The 15443-nt window shown below is 43.7% G+C and overlaps 1 protein-coding gene across 3 annotated transcripts in view; it reads right to left on the reverse strand.

Moving 5' to 3' along the window:
• The window catches only part of SQOR (sulfide quinone oxidoreductase), a 48858-nt gene that overhangs the window by 15714 nt on the left and 17701 nt on the right, over positions 1-15443 (reverse strand). For all 3 annotated transcript variants that reach the window (XM_060618649.3, XM_060618651.3, XM_081795878.1), the window contains exons 2-4: positions 11684-11924; positions 8500-8670; positions 2046-2099 (exon numbers count right to left, since the gene is read on the reverse strand). In XM_060618649.3, coding sequence (XP_060474632.2) covers positions 2046-2099; positions 8500-8670; positions 11684-11917 — 459 coding nt within the window. In that variant the 5' untranslated portion in view covers positions 11918-11924. The remainder of the gene's footprint in view (positions 1-2045; positions 2100-8499; positions 8671-11683; positions 11925-15443) is intronic.

Raw genomic sequence — 15443 nt, forward strand, 5'->3', positions numbered from 1 at the left:
GGACAGACCTCTTCCCACCATCACAGGGAGGACAAGAAGCCAGCCATACTTCCCTTTTGGAGAAAGAGCTGCCATCCTGGGAAGAAGAAGAATGACAGACAGAACCAAGACCCATACTGTCAATAATCGCAAACGTCAACTACCCATTATCGAAGGTTGTACCGTATCAGACTCTTGGCAAAGGCAGTAAGGGCAGGTAATTAAAAACATGGACTTGGGAACCCCACAGATCTGGCTTGAGTCCCAGCTTTTCTACTTACAAGTGTTATGACCCTGGGTAAATTACCTAATATCCCTGAGCCAGTGGGGTTTCAAAGTATGGTACCTGGGAACTTCCTAGAAATGCAAATTATCATGCCCCACCCAGACCTACTGACTCAGAAACTCAGGGGCAAGCCCAGAAATCTGTTTTAACAGGATCTCTGGGTGGTTCTAATGTACACCAAGAAGTTTATGTTCCTCACCTATAAAATGGGGATAAAAGTAACTGCTTCGGAGGGTTGTTGGCAGAAGCATGTGAAACCATGCATGGAAAGCGCTTGGGAAAATAACACCCACGCAGTAAGTGCTCCATAACTGTTAGTGTATTCCTGCCAGGAAGATTACCTGGGTGCTTGTCCTAAATGTTAGGAGGTTGATAGAGGACAATGAAGATGGAATAGATTGAGTTGAGACTCAGGCACCAGTTCTTCCAGCAAGAGCAGAGAACTGTCAAACAACAGTCATCAAGATGCACTGGTCCTTCAGAACCCTGCCAGGCTGCTCTCCAGGCCATAGGGCCACCACTCGACACACATCCCTCAGCTCTCAAGGAAACAGAGGGCTATGGTCTCCTCCTCGGTGTAAAAAGCAACCATTTCTCCGATCATATCTCCTGCTGCGGTTTAAGTAGTTATAATATCAGCAGTCTCAACAATCATCATCATTATGATTATCATTATTATTATAGAATCACCTTGTATTTTAATGTTTCTGAAGTTTCACCCCATGCTAACAGTGGATATTCGCTGCATGCCTCTGAGACAGGTAGGAAAACAGTACTGGCTCCTAGACACAGACGAGGAAACTGAGGAGAGCAAGGTTGAGAGACCCACCTAGAATCTTACAGAACCAGATGCCGAGGCTCCTGACCACTGCCTAGGGTTCTTCTCACACGACCTCCATACTTCCTGGTTCCCAAAGCAAAACGCACTATCCAAGAGACAAACAAACAGCTGATCTTTTATCTCCCTCATCACTTTTCTCTAGTTTGAAGACATTGTTGTCAAGGAAAAAGGTGCCACAAAGTGGTAACCAGGTTTATTTTAGGGAGACTGGTCACAAAGGGCCGTTTATGACTCCTCATCCAATTCAAGTTGCTTCCCTGGGAACTCGGGAGCAGAGAGGGGCAGGGAGAGTCACAGAAAGAGAGGAGACCTCACTCCCCCTTTAGCTGAGCTGGCCAGGGAGCAGGACCTCACACTGCAGGGACTCCATGGAGCTTGGGAGGGGAAGAGGCAACTCAGTCCTACACAGCAAGGTAGTTTTCCTGTGAGTGTGAAAAAGCCTGCTGTTTTGCAAGAACTGCCATTAGGGATGGACATACTAAACTCAGATTGAAGCTTAAAGCTAAAATATATCATTATCACTGACAGAATCTTAGAGATGATTTTTCAAAAACCATAAAAAGACCACTGAGAAGAAAAAAAAAAAAAAAAAAAAACTAAGAGGATCCCTTAGAAATGTTTCTTGTCAAAACGAATACAAAGCAACTAAATACAGCATTTGATCTTAGCATAAGTAGGCCAGTGTAACACAGAAGTAGTTTAAAACGGTACCTTCTCAGGTGCCTGGGTAGCTCAGTCCATTAAGCGTCGGACTCTTGATTTCAGCTCAGGTCATCATCTCACAGTTCTTGAGTTCAAGACCTGTGGTGGGCTCCACACTGTCAGGGCAGAGCTTGCTTGGGATTCTCTCTCCCTTTCTCCCTGTCCCTCTGCCCCTCCCCTGTGTTCTCTCTCTCTCTCTTTCTCTCAAAAGTAAATAAATAAATCTTAAAATAGTACCTTCTCATAGTCCAGCTGGATTCCAAGAGCAATAATAAGATATTTGTAGGAGATCTGCAACACAAAACAGTAACATTTTAGACCAGGATCCCAGGAGCGGCAGCCCTCAGCCCCACCCCTGTGTGGCCACCATCATGTTTCCATTTTTTAATGTGTATGCCTTGAGGCTGTGGTTGATGGGCAGGGCACAGGGAGGGAGGCACACTCCAGTTTGCCATCATGTCTGCCATTCTCTGTCACCTCACACCTCACTGTTTTCGCAGGTACTGTATTGTATAACCACCCCCCTCAAGGGCTTGAGACTCCTGTATTTTTACATAGTGGACAGCAATACAAAGAAGTCACAATTATTTGTATGGTGCCTGCGTTAACACTTTCTCATGCTGAGGGGTGGGAGAATCACTTCCTCATCTTAAAAGACAATCAACTTTCTTTAAAATCTATGGAGTGATGTGTGAATCCCAAGCAAATCTGACCTGTCGTGTGGATTGGACCAACATTGTGAGAAACTGCTCTTTTGAGGGCCATGGAAAAAAATGTGATATAATGTACCTGATCTTACTTAATGATCTATTTATAACCTAAAAGCTCCCTCTTTAAACATGGGTATTGTGATCACTCATGCCAAGGGCAAAGTATCCATATTTATCATGATGGAAATGTGGGTTTAAGATCAGAAGGAAGACAAGTTGAGGCCAGAAGAGTGTAAGCAAAAAGGATATAAAGAAACAGAACTTGCAGGGGCAGCTGGGTGGCTCAGTCGGTTAAGTATCCAACTCTTGATTTTGGCTCAGGTCATGATCTTTTGGTTCGTGAGATCGAGCCCTACCTCCAGCTCTGTGCTGACAACACAGAACTTGCTTGGAATTCTCTCTCTCCTTTTCTCTCTGTCTCTCTGTCTCTGTCTCTCAAAATAAATAAATAAACATAAAAGAAAAAGAAAGAAAGAAAGAAAGAAAGAAAGAAAGAAAGAAAGAAAGAAATAGGACTTGCCCTGAAAACTAGAGGTGGAGAATGATTGTAATGAAAGTCAGGAGCCCAGAAAGGAGAAATGGATTGTAATTAATTATCACAATCTTGTACTAAATGGAGAAGCAGAGCAGCAAGCGGAGCAGGTCACAATTGAAGAGAGAGAACTCCAAGACCAGAGAGTGCTTGGCTCAGGCTGGGGATCCATGGGCAGCAAGCTTCTGCAGAGGTCTTGCCCTGGGATCCAGGAGGCTCAGCTCCAAGGTCACCTCTACAGTGAGGCCTTCCAATGATTCCTCCCCACTGGCTCCTTCTGGGAGCTCTCTTAGTGTGGTGTACATGATGCATTATAGCACTGGTGCTATTATATAGGAGTAATGTCTCCTTCCACTACATTGACGACTCCCAGAAGATAAAGGTTAGGTCTTATTCTTTATATTCCTAGAATCTAGCACAGCCACTAAATTAAAGTGAGGAGCTCAGTAATGTTTGATGGGTGGATGGATGGATGGTTTCAGTTGTTTATGAAATACCTAATTTTTCAAAGTGGATAATATACACATCTTCCTCCATATGATTTGTCTATTCATGACAGCTGTGCCCTGAAACTCCTTGTTCTGTAGGAAAGTGTACCAGGCCCATTAACTACCTGACTGAACTATGTTGAGTCTTCAAGGTATGTGAGGTCAGATGGGACATGGGGTCGGAGCGGGAGGTGATGATCTACAGGCAAAACATGAACACTATCAACAAGAAAAACCTTTGGTTCGTATCTGCCCTGACTGTCTAATAAGAGCATAATATTGATTATTTTTAAGGACTAGTAACTGTCAAGTTTAAGATTATGAAAAAAAAATCATTAAGGGAGAATAAACCCTAAAAGAGCAAAGAACAAAAAGAAAGCCTCAAGCCTTCTGAATGAATTCAAGTTTTGAGGCCAGATGATCTAAATCCTAAGGAATTTCAAAAACTTGTAGACAAGACTTTTGAGCAATGACAGAGAACAGTGTAGACATTGCCAGAAGGCTAAATACAGGCAAATATTCTAATTTTATACAGGGGAATGGGGGCAGTAAACTCTGATACTAATAACTTAGTAGATAGGATGTCCTCCATTGCAAAATTCTAGGCTCATTTGCTAAGCAAATGTCTCTTAGTGATTTGGGAAAAGAGCTCCAACATAGGTTCACAGATTGTAAACTGCTTTCAGTCAGTCAGCAGTCAAGAACTATGCTGGCACATAGTAGGTACTTAATAAGAATTTCCTGTTCCTTTTTTTCAGGTATTCTTTAAAACATAATAACAGTAACATTTCTTGAGCATGCACTCTGTGCAAGGCACTGCTCTAAATCCTTCACATGTTTTGGGGTGCTTGAGTGGCTCAGTCAGTTAAGCATCCGACTTCAGCTCAGGACATGATCTCCTGGTTCATGAGTTGGAGTCCCATGTGGTGCTCTGTGCTGACAGCTCAGAGTCTGGAGCCTGTTTTGGATTCTGTTTTGGATTCGGATTCTCTCTCTCTGTCCCTGCCTCACTCATGCTTTCTCTCTCTCTCTCTCTCTCTCTCTCTCTCACACACACACACACACACACACACACACACACACAATAAACAAACATTAAACATTAAAACAAATTTTTTTAATCCTTCACATGTTTTAATCCGTTTAATCCTCAAAATAACCCAATGAGGTAGAGGTGGTATTACTAGTCCCATTTTATACAGATAAAGAAACTGAGACACAATTTGTTCACAAATATTTATAGAGCACCTTCTATGTGACAGATCTTGTGCTAGGTCCCGGACAGATAACACCGAACAAGAAAGATACATTTCCTACCCCTCCAAGAACTCAGCCTAGTGGGTGAGATAGGTATTACCAGATAATCACACAAATAATTACTAAATCACAGAATGCTGTGATAGCGTCTCCAGGGGATACCTGACCCAGTCCAGTAGGTTAGGGAAGGCTTTCCTGAAGGGGTACAGCTAAGGTAAAGCTAAGTAGGAGTTAGCTAGGGAAAGAGATAAACTCAGCATGTGAAAATGTCCTTGGGAAGAAAGAGGCCAAGGCATGTGAAATGAAAGGAAAATCTACTGGAGCAGAAATGAGACAGAGAATAGAACCAGAATCAGGTTAAGTCTGGAGAAGGACAAGGGCCAGCCCACACAGAGCCTAAGGGACACATTCCAGACAGAGACCCTTGCATCAGGGAAGAGTCAGAGACACAACGAGGCTGGATTTCAGCAATCCCTTCAACTCAGTCTTGAAAAAATAGTGAAGTGTAAACTAAGAATGGAATAATTTTGGTAAATTTTTAGCAAAAAATATTTGCTGAAGAATGTTGATTCATTGATGCAAGCTAGAAAAAGCTCTCTAGAGACAGAGATTTGGCTTTACCAAATTAAAACCCTGAACTTAAATGAATCTATCATAGATAATGGCTAGGGGAAAAATGTAAATCGGATGACAGAGTCACAAATCCAAAAGATCCAGGCAAATTGGGAAGAGGAACTAAAACCAACAAGACAACATCTCCCCCATGAGATGTTTTATGCAGATCTCTGATATCTGGCTAACATACTTAATAAAATCTTGGAATAAAGTCCTGCCAGCTCACGGCAATTTCTTCCCCAGCCCTAAAACAAAACCCTGCAACTTTCCTAAGAGTCTGAGCCTTACATGTCTAAGGCTCAGAAGTGAGAACATCTACCAGTGCCTTTCATTCTTAAGACATGGGACAAGTTTATGATTCTTAAGATATGCACAAACCCAACCACAGAGGACTCTGAGCCATACGTGTAATATGAAGGGGTCTAATCAAGGAGGCAGGCACTGCTGTACCAAAGAGGTGATATATGCTGTCAGGGACAGGTGCCCTGGCCCCACAAGCAGTGAACTGGCAGAGGAAATGAGCCCCAAAGCTCAAACTTGTGAACTATGAATAATCTTCTGTTTAATTCTGTCTGTTCTCTTAGAGACAGACAAAAGAGACAGAAAATAAGTTCATCAACAGGGAGAGATAAATAATTTTTAAGTATGTATGTATATATATATATATATATATATATATATATATTATGTATAGAATATGATATATATCATATATGTAATATATAGAACATATATATTCTAATCCATTACATATTTCCATATCCATATATGGCTTTCTACATATATATACATACATGTACATATATGTATGTAAATATATGCACATTTATGTATGTATGTATATATATATATATATATATATATATATATATATAGCCTGACTTGACATTGGTTCATATGAGAAAAACACCCAGAAGTTTGAACTGACCTCAAGCCCAGCATGAATCAGCATTGTGGTAACTGCCTGCTAAAAAGGCAAATGCTAACTTAGGCTATATCCAGTTGTGGGAGAGAATGATCTCACTCTATTCTGGGCTATTCTGTAAAGTTGCCTATTCTTCCAGGCAACCTTTTTCATGGGGGCACTAACAAGCCAGATGATGTCCAAAGCAGGGTAGAGAGAACAGTGAGAGGATCAGAGACCACAAAACAGGAGAAAGAATTGAGGAAAGTGGAGACAGGGCACAAATCTACCTGAAGAATAGATTTACACAGATAAGAGCCATCTTCAAACAGTTGAAGGATTCTCCCACAGAAAAGAAAAGATATTCTTGGCCAGGCTACAGGATAAAACAAGGAACAAGAAATTATTGAGGCCAATAACACCCTGGGGGTCTAACAAAGAGTATGAAAGTAGTTACAGAAATGGATTCTGACTCAGTAAAGGCAAAAATTTCATATAACATGTCTGTCTGTCTGTCCGTCTGTCTGTCTAAAAAATGGAGACAGATCACTTGTTATCAGAGAGCTCCTTGACCCCGGGACATGTAAATACCAGCCCATTTTAAATTCAATCCCTCTCCCACATGCCCCAATCTCAGTTACTCTGCTCTATTTATTTTCATTAATACTCATCACCTTCTAACACACTATATAATTTACTTACTATGTCTATTAGTTATCGGATGCCCTTCCCCACTTGAATATAAAATCAAGAACAGTAAGGATTTTTGTTTCTTTTTGTTCACTCATGCCTAAATCTGTATCTAGCTTATAGAAGATGCTTAATAGGGGTACCCGGCTGGCTCAGTCAGTAGAGCATGCAACTCTTGATCTCAGAGTCATGAGTTTGACCCCACATTGGGCATAGAGCTTATGAAAGAAGAAGGGGAGGGGAGAGAAGGAGAGGGAAGGGAAAGAGGCACCTGGGTGGCTCAGTCAGTTAAGCTTTCAACTCTTGATATCAGCTCAGGTCATCATTGAGCCCCGAGTCAGACTCTGTGCTGAGCACAGAGCCTGCTAGGGATTCTCTCTCTCCCTCTCTCTCTCTCTCTCTGCCCCTCCCCCTCTTGCTTACACACAATCATGCTCGCAGTCTCTCTCTCAAAGTAGAAAATATACTTAATAATTATTTGTGGGAAGAGGAAGGCAGGCAGGCAGGCAGACAGACAAGCAGGCTGGCTGGCTGGCTAGAGAGCCAAGATCAATAACGCTATAAGGCAGGTACTCCTGATCTGGGTTTAGAAAAAAGCTACAAAGAATCTGAACTCAGTGAAATTAAATGCAAAATTTGGTATGAATGTGAATTTTCTAGACAGGGCTTATTGTCAGGTGTTCAGAAAGATCCATGACCCAAGGAAGGGTTACAAATGCCTGTCACCAATGAGCCCCTGCTTAGAGGAAGGGATTGGACTTGAAACCCTTCAGATCCCCACCCACTTCCAGATTCTACAGCTCTGTGAAAATGCCAGAGTGCACCGCCTGCCACAGCCAAGAGCGTGGCAACAGACAAGAGGACATGACACTGCAGATGCCTCCTGAGCCCATCATCTCACCATCCGCCCTCATCCCCTCAGTCAAACACAGGGGCTTTGATCTCTGGGTGATGGGAGGAGACTCTAAATGGTACTGAACACTTGAGAGCCTCAAGCTCTAGCCACAGAAAATCTTCTTAGCCCTGGTACAATCCAGACTCACACAGTCCCTCATCACTCTGGCATAGCAACCCCTGGTGTAACTAGGATGGATATTTTTCCACATCCCCTTCCTCTGGGAGGTCAGCCATCAGGTAAAGAAGCTGGCAGTTTCAAAGGTAAAAGAAGGGAGGTGCCTGCTATTTTAACATGTAGCAGTTGTATTTGTTGAATAAACATTCAGATGCAAGATACTGTACTAGGCAACAGAGCAAGGGTGGGTGTTCAACAAACACATGTCTTAGTTGTTCATTTATTCAGCATCACTCAGTCCTTTTGTCTACCCCATCCTCCAATCACCACATGCTTTCCCACCTCATGCTGTATCAACACACATACATCCATGAACACACATTCATATATGTTGCTCTCTCTCCACGAAGCTGTCTAGCTTGGTAACTGTTGTGCGTTAACACAAGCCCTGATTAACAAAAGCCAAAGGACCCCAGTGGTTACCTCCTTGCCATTGTCTGTGTGGATGCAGTTCTTGTCTGGGTTCAGCTCAATCACTCTGGCTTTGATCCATTCTACTCCAGATGGTATCACACTCGCGGTGGGACGGCCTGACGAGGATAACTGTTTGGCACCTGCACCCACCAGCGTCCAGATTGGCTGGTAGAAATGTCTCTGAGAAGCAAAGTATTTGGCGATTCAAAAGGGTTAAAATTAAAGGCACATGAGCTAGACTCTCAGTTACTCCCTTCCAACCCTTGGATCATCACAAGTAGAAGTCTTAGAAGTTTAGCCTACTCCCTCCATTGGTGTCTCCCATTATGCTAAGCTCTGAAGGGCAGTCACCCAACATAAGAATTCTGCCAAGAACATTAAAAAAAAAAAAAAAGCCATCAACTATGTTTCATGACCATTGTATTATTTATTGCTCAAAGTTGACTTGGTGCTTAACACGTACATGTTATATATACATGCATACATACGTATACATGATGGATACATTTATGCACACAGACATAAAGGAAAATCAAGCCTAGAATCCTAAATATGTTCCTTAGAAGCATCTGGAGACTACAGTAAGTCTGGAAAGTTTATAACCATTTTTGAGGAGTCTCAAAACTTCTTTTTTTTTTAATTACAAAAAAATTTTTAGTATTTATTTATTTTTAAGAGAGAGACAGAGTGCGAGTGGGGGAGGGGCCGAGATAGAGGGAAACACAGAATCCGAAGCAGTCTCCAGGCTCCGAGCTGTCAGCACAGAGCCAAATGTGGGGCTCGAACTCGTGAACCACGAGATCATGACCTGAGCTGAGGTCAGACACTTAACCGACTTAGTCACCCAGATGCCCCTCAAAACTTCTTTAACTTCCAACTGTGTTTCCCAAGCCCATGGAAGACTACATACATTCCCTATCAGCCCCAGTACACCCTCCTCTTCTCTCTGAGGCTTTATACCTGAAGCCGGTAGGCACCAGAGTCTACCTTATAATGCCAAATTCCCACTGTGTCCTGGAATTCTCCTGCTTCAGATGGTCCTCTCTTGATATAAGTTAGTTTCGAAAGTTCTAGACTCATGGGCAAAGGGCAGATTGATCTAATGGCTTCTGAGAACCCCAATACACTCATGGAGTGGCCTGGGGGACCAAGAACTCTCAACACTGTCAAAACGCCTTAATCTGGCTGGACAGAGTTGCCAGCCACAGAGCAGTAAAGAGGATATGAAAAATGGCTTTGCAATCTCCCTACAGCCAGTAATGGATGTGATCAAAGATGAGGGGGGCAGACGCCTCCAATGGTGAGAACTTACTGATTTCAACTCCATCTTGAACAGAAAAAGGAATAAAAATAGAAGCCCAGACTCTTTTTCAGACTACACACAAGCCTCAGCTCCACCAATCACAACACGGGACACGGGAAGGAAAGTACCAAACCCCTGAGCCCCTGGCAGCACCTTTGAAAGACTCCTGTCCCAAACTTCCTCACAGGGAAGGACCAGGAGGCCAGGATTCTGGCCTCCTAAATTGTGCCCATTGCTTCAGAAGTGCCCTCATACAAAGAGTAACCCCAATGGGAGACCTGCCCATGGCTTAGCTATAATACACCACAGGCCCCTGACAGAGCTCTCAGATCACTGTGATTTAAAACACGGATCCAGGGGCGCCTGAGAGGCTCAGTCGGTTAAGTGGCCAACTTCAGCTCAGGTCACAATCCCACAATTTGTGGGAGCCCCACGTCCCTCTCTACACTGACAGCACAGAGTCTGCTTTGGATCTTCTGTCTCCCTCTCTCTCTGTCCCTCCCCAGCTTGCTCGCTCTCTCTCTCTCTCTCTCTCTCAAAATAAACATTTAAAAAAAATTTTTTTTAACATGGATCCTGAATCAATCACTTTAGAAAGGAAAATGGTAGGGCACACCCCCTCTACTCTACTCTCAGATCACAGCATACAGTGATTACAACAGAGATTACAACAGAGATTACAACAAAGCCCTAGGCAGTGCATGAGGAACTGGGGAGACTTCTTGAAAAGGTGTGTGCTTTTCTTGACCTACCCTCCCCACCAAACAGGCATTGGATCCATTTTGCTTCCCTCCCAAGGGCACAGGCCCCAATGGGTACATACCTAGTACCTTAGGAAACCTTAGTCAAACCCCCAAAACTCTGGAATCATTTTGCTGAAGCTTTGCTGAAGCTTTGAGGACCACCTTAAAATGTTGTGCATGAAATAGTGCCATACAAACACTTCCCAACTTCCTTTCTGGTATCTCTACCTTTTTCTGCTTTGTTATCTATTTGTAAACCTTCGCATTTAAATTTCCCAAACCCACTAACACCTTTCCCAGAGGCCTCCCTGCTGCTCAACTCATCACCCGTTCTCCAGACTAGAACGGAGAAAGGAAAGTACAATGGTCACTGATTTTCCTCTGGATGCTGGGTTAGAATTGGGAAGCTTTTGTGGGTTGAACTGTCTCTCTCAAAAAGATATGTTCAAGTCCTCCCTCCAGTGCCTGTGAATGTGATCTTATTTGGAAATAGGGACTTTGCAGATGTAATCAAGTTAAGATGAGGTCAGACTGGATTAGAGTAGGCCCTAAATCCAAAGACTGGTGTCCTTATAATAAGGTCAGACGAAGACACTAAAGACACACAGAGAGAAGGCCACGCGAAGATGAAGGAAGAGACTGGAATGAAGCAGCTACAAGCCAAAGCATGCCAAGGATGGTCCACGACCACCAGAAGCTAGGAGAGAGGCCTGGGACTGACTCCCTCTCCCCTCCACAGCCTTCAGAGAGAGCATCACCCTACTAACACCTTAGCCTCCAGAACTGTGAACAAATAAATCTGTTGTTTTAAGCCACAAAGTTTGTGATAATTTGTTATGGCAATGCTCAGAAACTAATACAAAGAAGACCATAACAGCCCAGAGATCTGTCCTCTCTCTCTCTCTCTCTCTCTCTCTCTCTCTCCCTCCCTCCCTCCTCTCTCTCTCTCTCTCTTTCTCCCTCCCTCCCTCCCTCCCTCTCTCCACCTTCTCCCAGTCCTTTTAGACAGCCTGCTTTTTGTGCCCAGAAGGAGAAGCACTAATCTGGGAACGTGACGACACAGTGCCTGACAGCCATCCACGGCCTACCCCTGAACACACAGGTGCATGTGCACACACACTCACGTACTCAGAACAGGGACACTTACCTCACTGGGCTCGACGACGGCCACGTTCTCTGCACCCACTCTCCTCTTCATGCGGGCAGCCATGGTGATCCCGCCACTGCCCCCACCCAGTACCAGCACTTCATAGTAGTTCTTGGCTGCAAGGCTGGCCCCTGTGTGCAGCCGAAGTGGGCCAGCCTGCTGAGTACCCAGCCTGAGGAAGCAGGCAAAAAGCCGGGCCCGGGGACCAGACACCGCAGTGGCCAATGGGGTCATCTTCAGGCTGGAAAGGAGCAGACAAGGCCGTGCGTAAGGTAGGGACCCTATGGGACTAAAACATTTTCTTTCAGGGAGGAAGGGGGTGCTGGCATCTGACCAGCTCTAGTTGGTTCCCACCATCTATTCTCAAGACCCTTATATTCCCATCCAGCTGTGGTCAGAAGTCTCCTGGGAACACTCCACTGATAGTTAATAATTGGCTAAGCTTTCTATTACTCTCCCTCCTTCTTTCAGGACCCCTAGGACTTTTGTTTGAACTAGAACTTACCTTTTAAGTTCTAATAATTTGCCTACACTAGGGCGCCTGGGTGGCTCAGTCAGTTAAGTGTCTGATTCATGGTTTTGGCTCAGGTCATGATCTCACATTTCATGAGATGGAGCCCCACATTGGGTTCTGTACTGACAGCATGGAGCCTGCTTGGGATTCTCTCTTTCCCTCTCTTTCTCTGCCCCTCCCCTGCTCATTTGCTCTCTCTCAAAATAAATAAATAAACTTAAAATAATAATAATCATAATAATAATTAGCCAACGCTTATCCTTGTCCATCCATAAACCTAGGGTGTCACCCATTCTCCTCTCAGGCACACTCTACAACTGTTTCTTTGACCTTTGAGCCCATCAAAGATGTAGGAGTCCACGAAGAGACACCTGTACAATTCCCTGCCATAAAGGGCACCCCAGATCTTGATGGAACAGAAACAGGCCAGAAGAAACCCACCTTCTGCAACCTGGAGTTCAGAGCAAGGTAAATGGGGCTGTTGGCCCCACTCAGAGGCCTCGTGGCTCCGCCTGCTCACGGACATGCAGTGTAATCAAATCACTGGCTGCACATAAGCAAAAGCCCTCCACACCCTTGGTAATTGCAACTCGATGATTAAAAGGCCATAAAAGGAGCCCTGCCTGGTATCATAAAGTTATATTTTATGTAAAGAATCTGCACATGCTGCTGACTGGTCTTTTATTATATCCAATTCAGTAAACAATCTCTCCTTCCCAGTTCCCCCCAGAGACACACTTTACCTTTAGGCAAAGGTGTCTCTTTGCTGAGTCGTTAGTGCAGTGGCAGTGAGAAAGTGAAAGCTTCTCAGAAACTGGCCCTGGCTTCACCCCATCCACAGAAGGGGCCCTACACCTTGGATGCCACCTACTTACCAATAGGTGAAGGGCCCAGACTCAAAAATATCACCTTCTCTGGGTATTCCGTGGCCCAAATTTCACCATCAAGTTTAGTCCTCTGGGTTCAACAACCCTTTATTAAAATGCAAACACAGCTGTGGGATAACACTTCCAGCTGCTGAGGTCACTAACTTCTTACTGGGAATGATTTAATGATATGATTTTCCCCCAACAAAAGAAGAAGAAGGCTACAGGAGGGAATTAAACAAAGCCAAGAGGGGGAAAGGACGTAAAAGGAAGCAAGAAAGGCTCTGGAGGAGGCAGAATCAACCTAGTGGGAAGGAGGAGCCAAGTGCTGATTTTAATTAGAATTAACTATTCCAGGGTTTGGGTACCCACCCCCCCACCCCCTCCCCGCCCCCCACAAACACACAACTTCCAAGCGAGGGAGGTGGGCGGATTTGGGTGCCCACAGTAAGTAGGGCAGGCTCATAAACTGTAGCTAGAAGTTTAAAATCAGGGGCGCCTGGGTGGCTCAGTCGGTTAAGCGTCCGACTTCGGCTCAGGTCACGATCTTGCGGTCCGTGAGTTCGAGCCCCGCGTCGGGCTCTGGGCTGATGGCCCAGAGCCTGGAGCCTGCTTCCAATTCTGTGTCTCCCTCTCTCTCTGGCCCTCCCCCGTTCATGCTCTGTCTCTCTCTGTCTCAAAAATAAAAAAAAAATAAAAAAAAATTAAAAAACGTTAAAAAAAAAAAAATTAAAAAAATAAAATCAGTGTGACCCTTCTAGAAAGTAACATTTCTCAGCCATTGCCCCTGCATTTCCATTTCTGGGATTCCAGACTAAGGAAATAACTAATAATACTAAAGAAAAAAAAATCTTTACACAAGTATTTCTCACATATTTATTCCTAATATGGTGAACCCTCAGTTAAGTGGTTTGTGGACTGGCTCTGATTACATCCTGGTTACAGAAAAAACTACAGACTCCACATTGGCCAGGGAAGGCTCGGGGCCCAGTTTTAACTAACGTGAATTTATGACTGACTCAATTTAATGTGGTAGGGAGGGGCAGGGAATAGCAGTCTGAACGTCAAAACATCAGGGAGAAAGGTTAAGTATGGTTATGTAAGATAATGGGTGATTTTGATTTCTTCCGCTTTTCTGTGTTTTATAAAGTGTCTACTACATACATATGTTAATGTTATAATAAAATCTTTATTTTGATAAGTAACATTTACTAAGTCCTTTACACAAGCATTTAATTTGTGACCTGGATGCCATTATCATCTCCATTTTACAGATGATAAAATCGAGCCAGGGAGCTGGTAAGTGACTTCCTCAAGATGATATAGCCCATAAGTGGTGGCCATGATTTGAACCCAGGCACTTTGGTGCCACAGCCTCTGTTTTAAACCACCACTGTACTCTACTGTCTCTGTGATCTTTATCAACAGCAACAAAACACTGCCTATGCGATGATGTTAAAGGGAAAAAATCCAGACATATATTTTCCATACTTCCCAGAGAAGGCAAACTATTTTTTTATGGTACTGACACCTCAATATTAATGTTTTGATATAACTATAATTGGCTTTTTCCTCTTCTTTCTGGGTGCTTTTCTCAAGTGTTCTTTAATGAACTCTAGATTTTTAAATTTTAAAAATCACTCAATTTGATTTTTTTTTTTTAAATAACTGAGGAGTGGAGGAAACCACCAAGTTGGATGTTGCTGTTTGGTAGGGAAAGAAGATGTTTTATGGTGAACAGACAGTTGTCACATTCTGCCTTTTCATATTATCCACAAAATGACAGAATCACAGCAAAACCCTTCACTTCCCAGAAAGAGAAGCCCTTTTTTCATGGTCTTCACACTACATCTTAAAACCTCCTGGAAAGGGTTGAACAATAGTGATCTAGGAGGAGACCTGGCTAAGTTCCTGGTTTCCAGCCACTCCATCCAACGTCATTTAACCTCCTCGTTCTCTTCCAGCCTAACACGCCATGGTTTTCCTCTTGAAAGAGGAAGAGTCCACGCAAATATTTCCCTCATTCAGCCAAGAAAGCTAGTTCTGTTTTATTTCAGCAGCTACCCATAGGCTGTTTCTGGATTCGATATTTATAAACGCAAAGTCCTCTGAAACAGTTTTATCAGCTTCATTAATAACAGTCATCAAACAGAATGTCGTGGGGACTGATTCTATAAAAACTCTTGAACAAGATTCTGAGAACTTCTGTGTTAGTGAACACGCGGAAGTGCTGGGGGGGGGGGGTCGCTACCTGGCTCCTACCCCCCACCCAATCCCCATACCTATGCTCTCTTCAACCTGGCTGTTTCCGTGTTGAAACAAACTTTATAATAAACTGGTAAGCATAAGTAAAGTGTTTTCCTGAGTTCCGTGTATCATT

This window comes from Panthera onca, chromosome B3 (genome assembly GCF_046562875.1).
Source record: "Panthera onca isolate mPanOnc1 chromosome B3, mPanOnc1 haplotype 2, whole genome shotgun sequence".
Classification (NCBI taxonomy): domain Eukaryota; kingdom Metazoa; phylum Chordata; class Mammalia; order Carnivora; family Felidae; genus Panthera; species Panthera onca.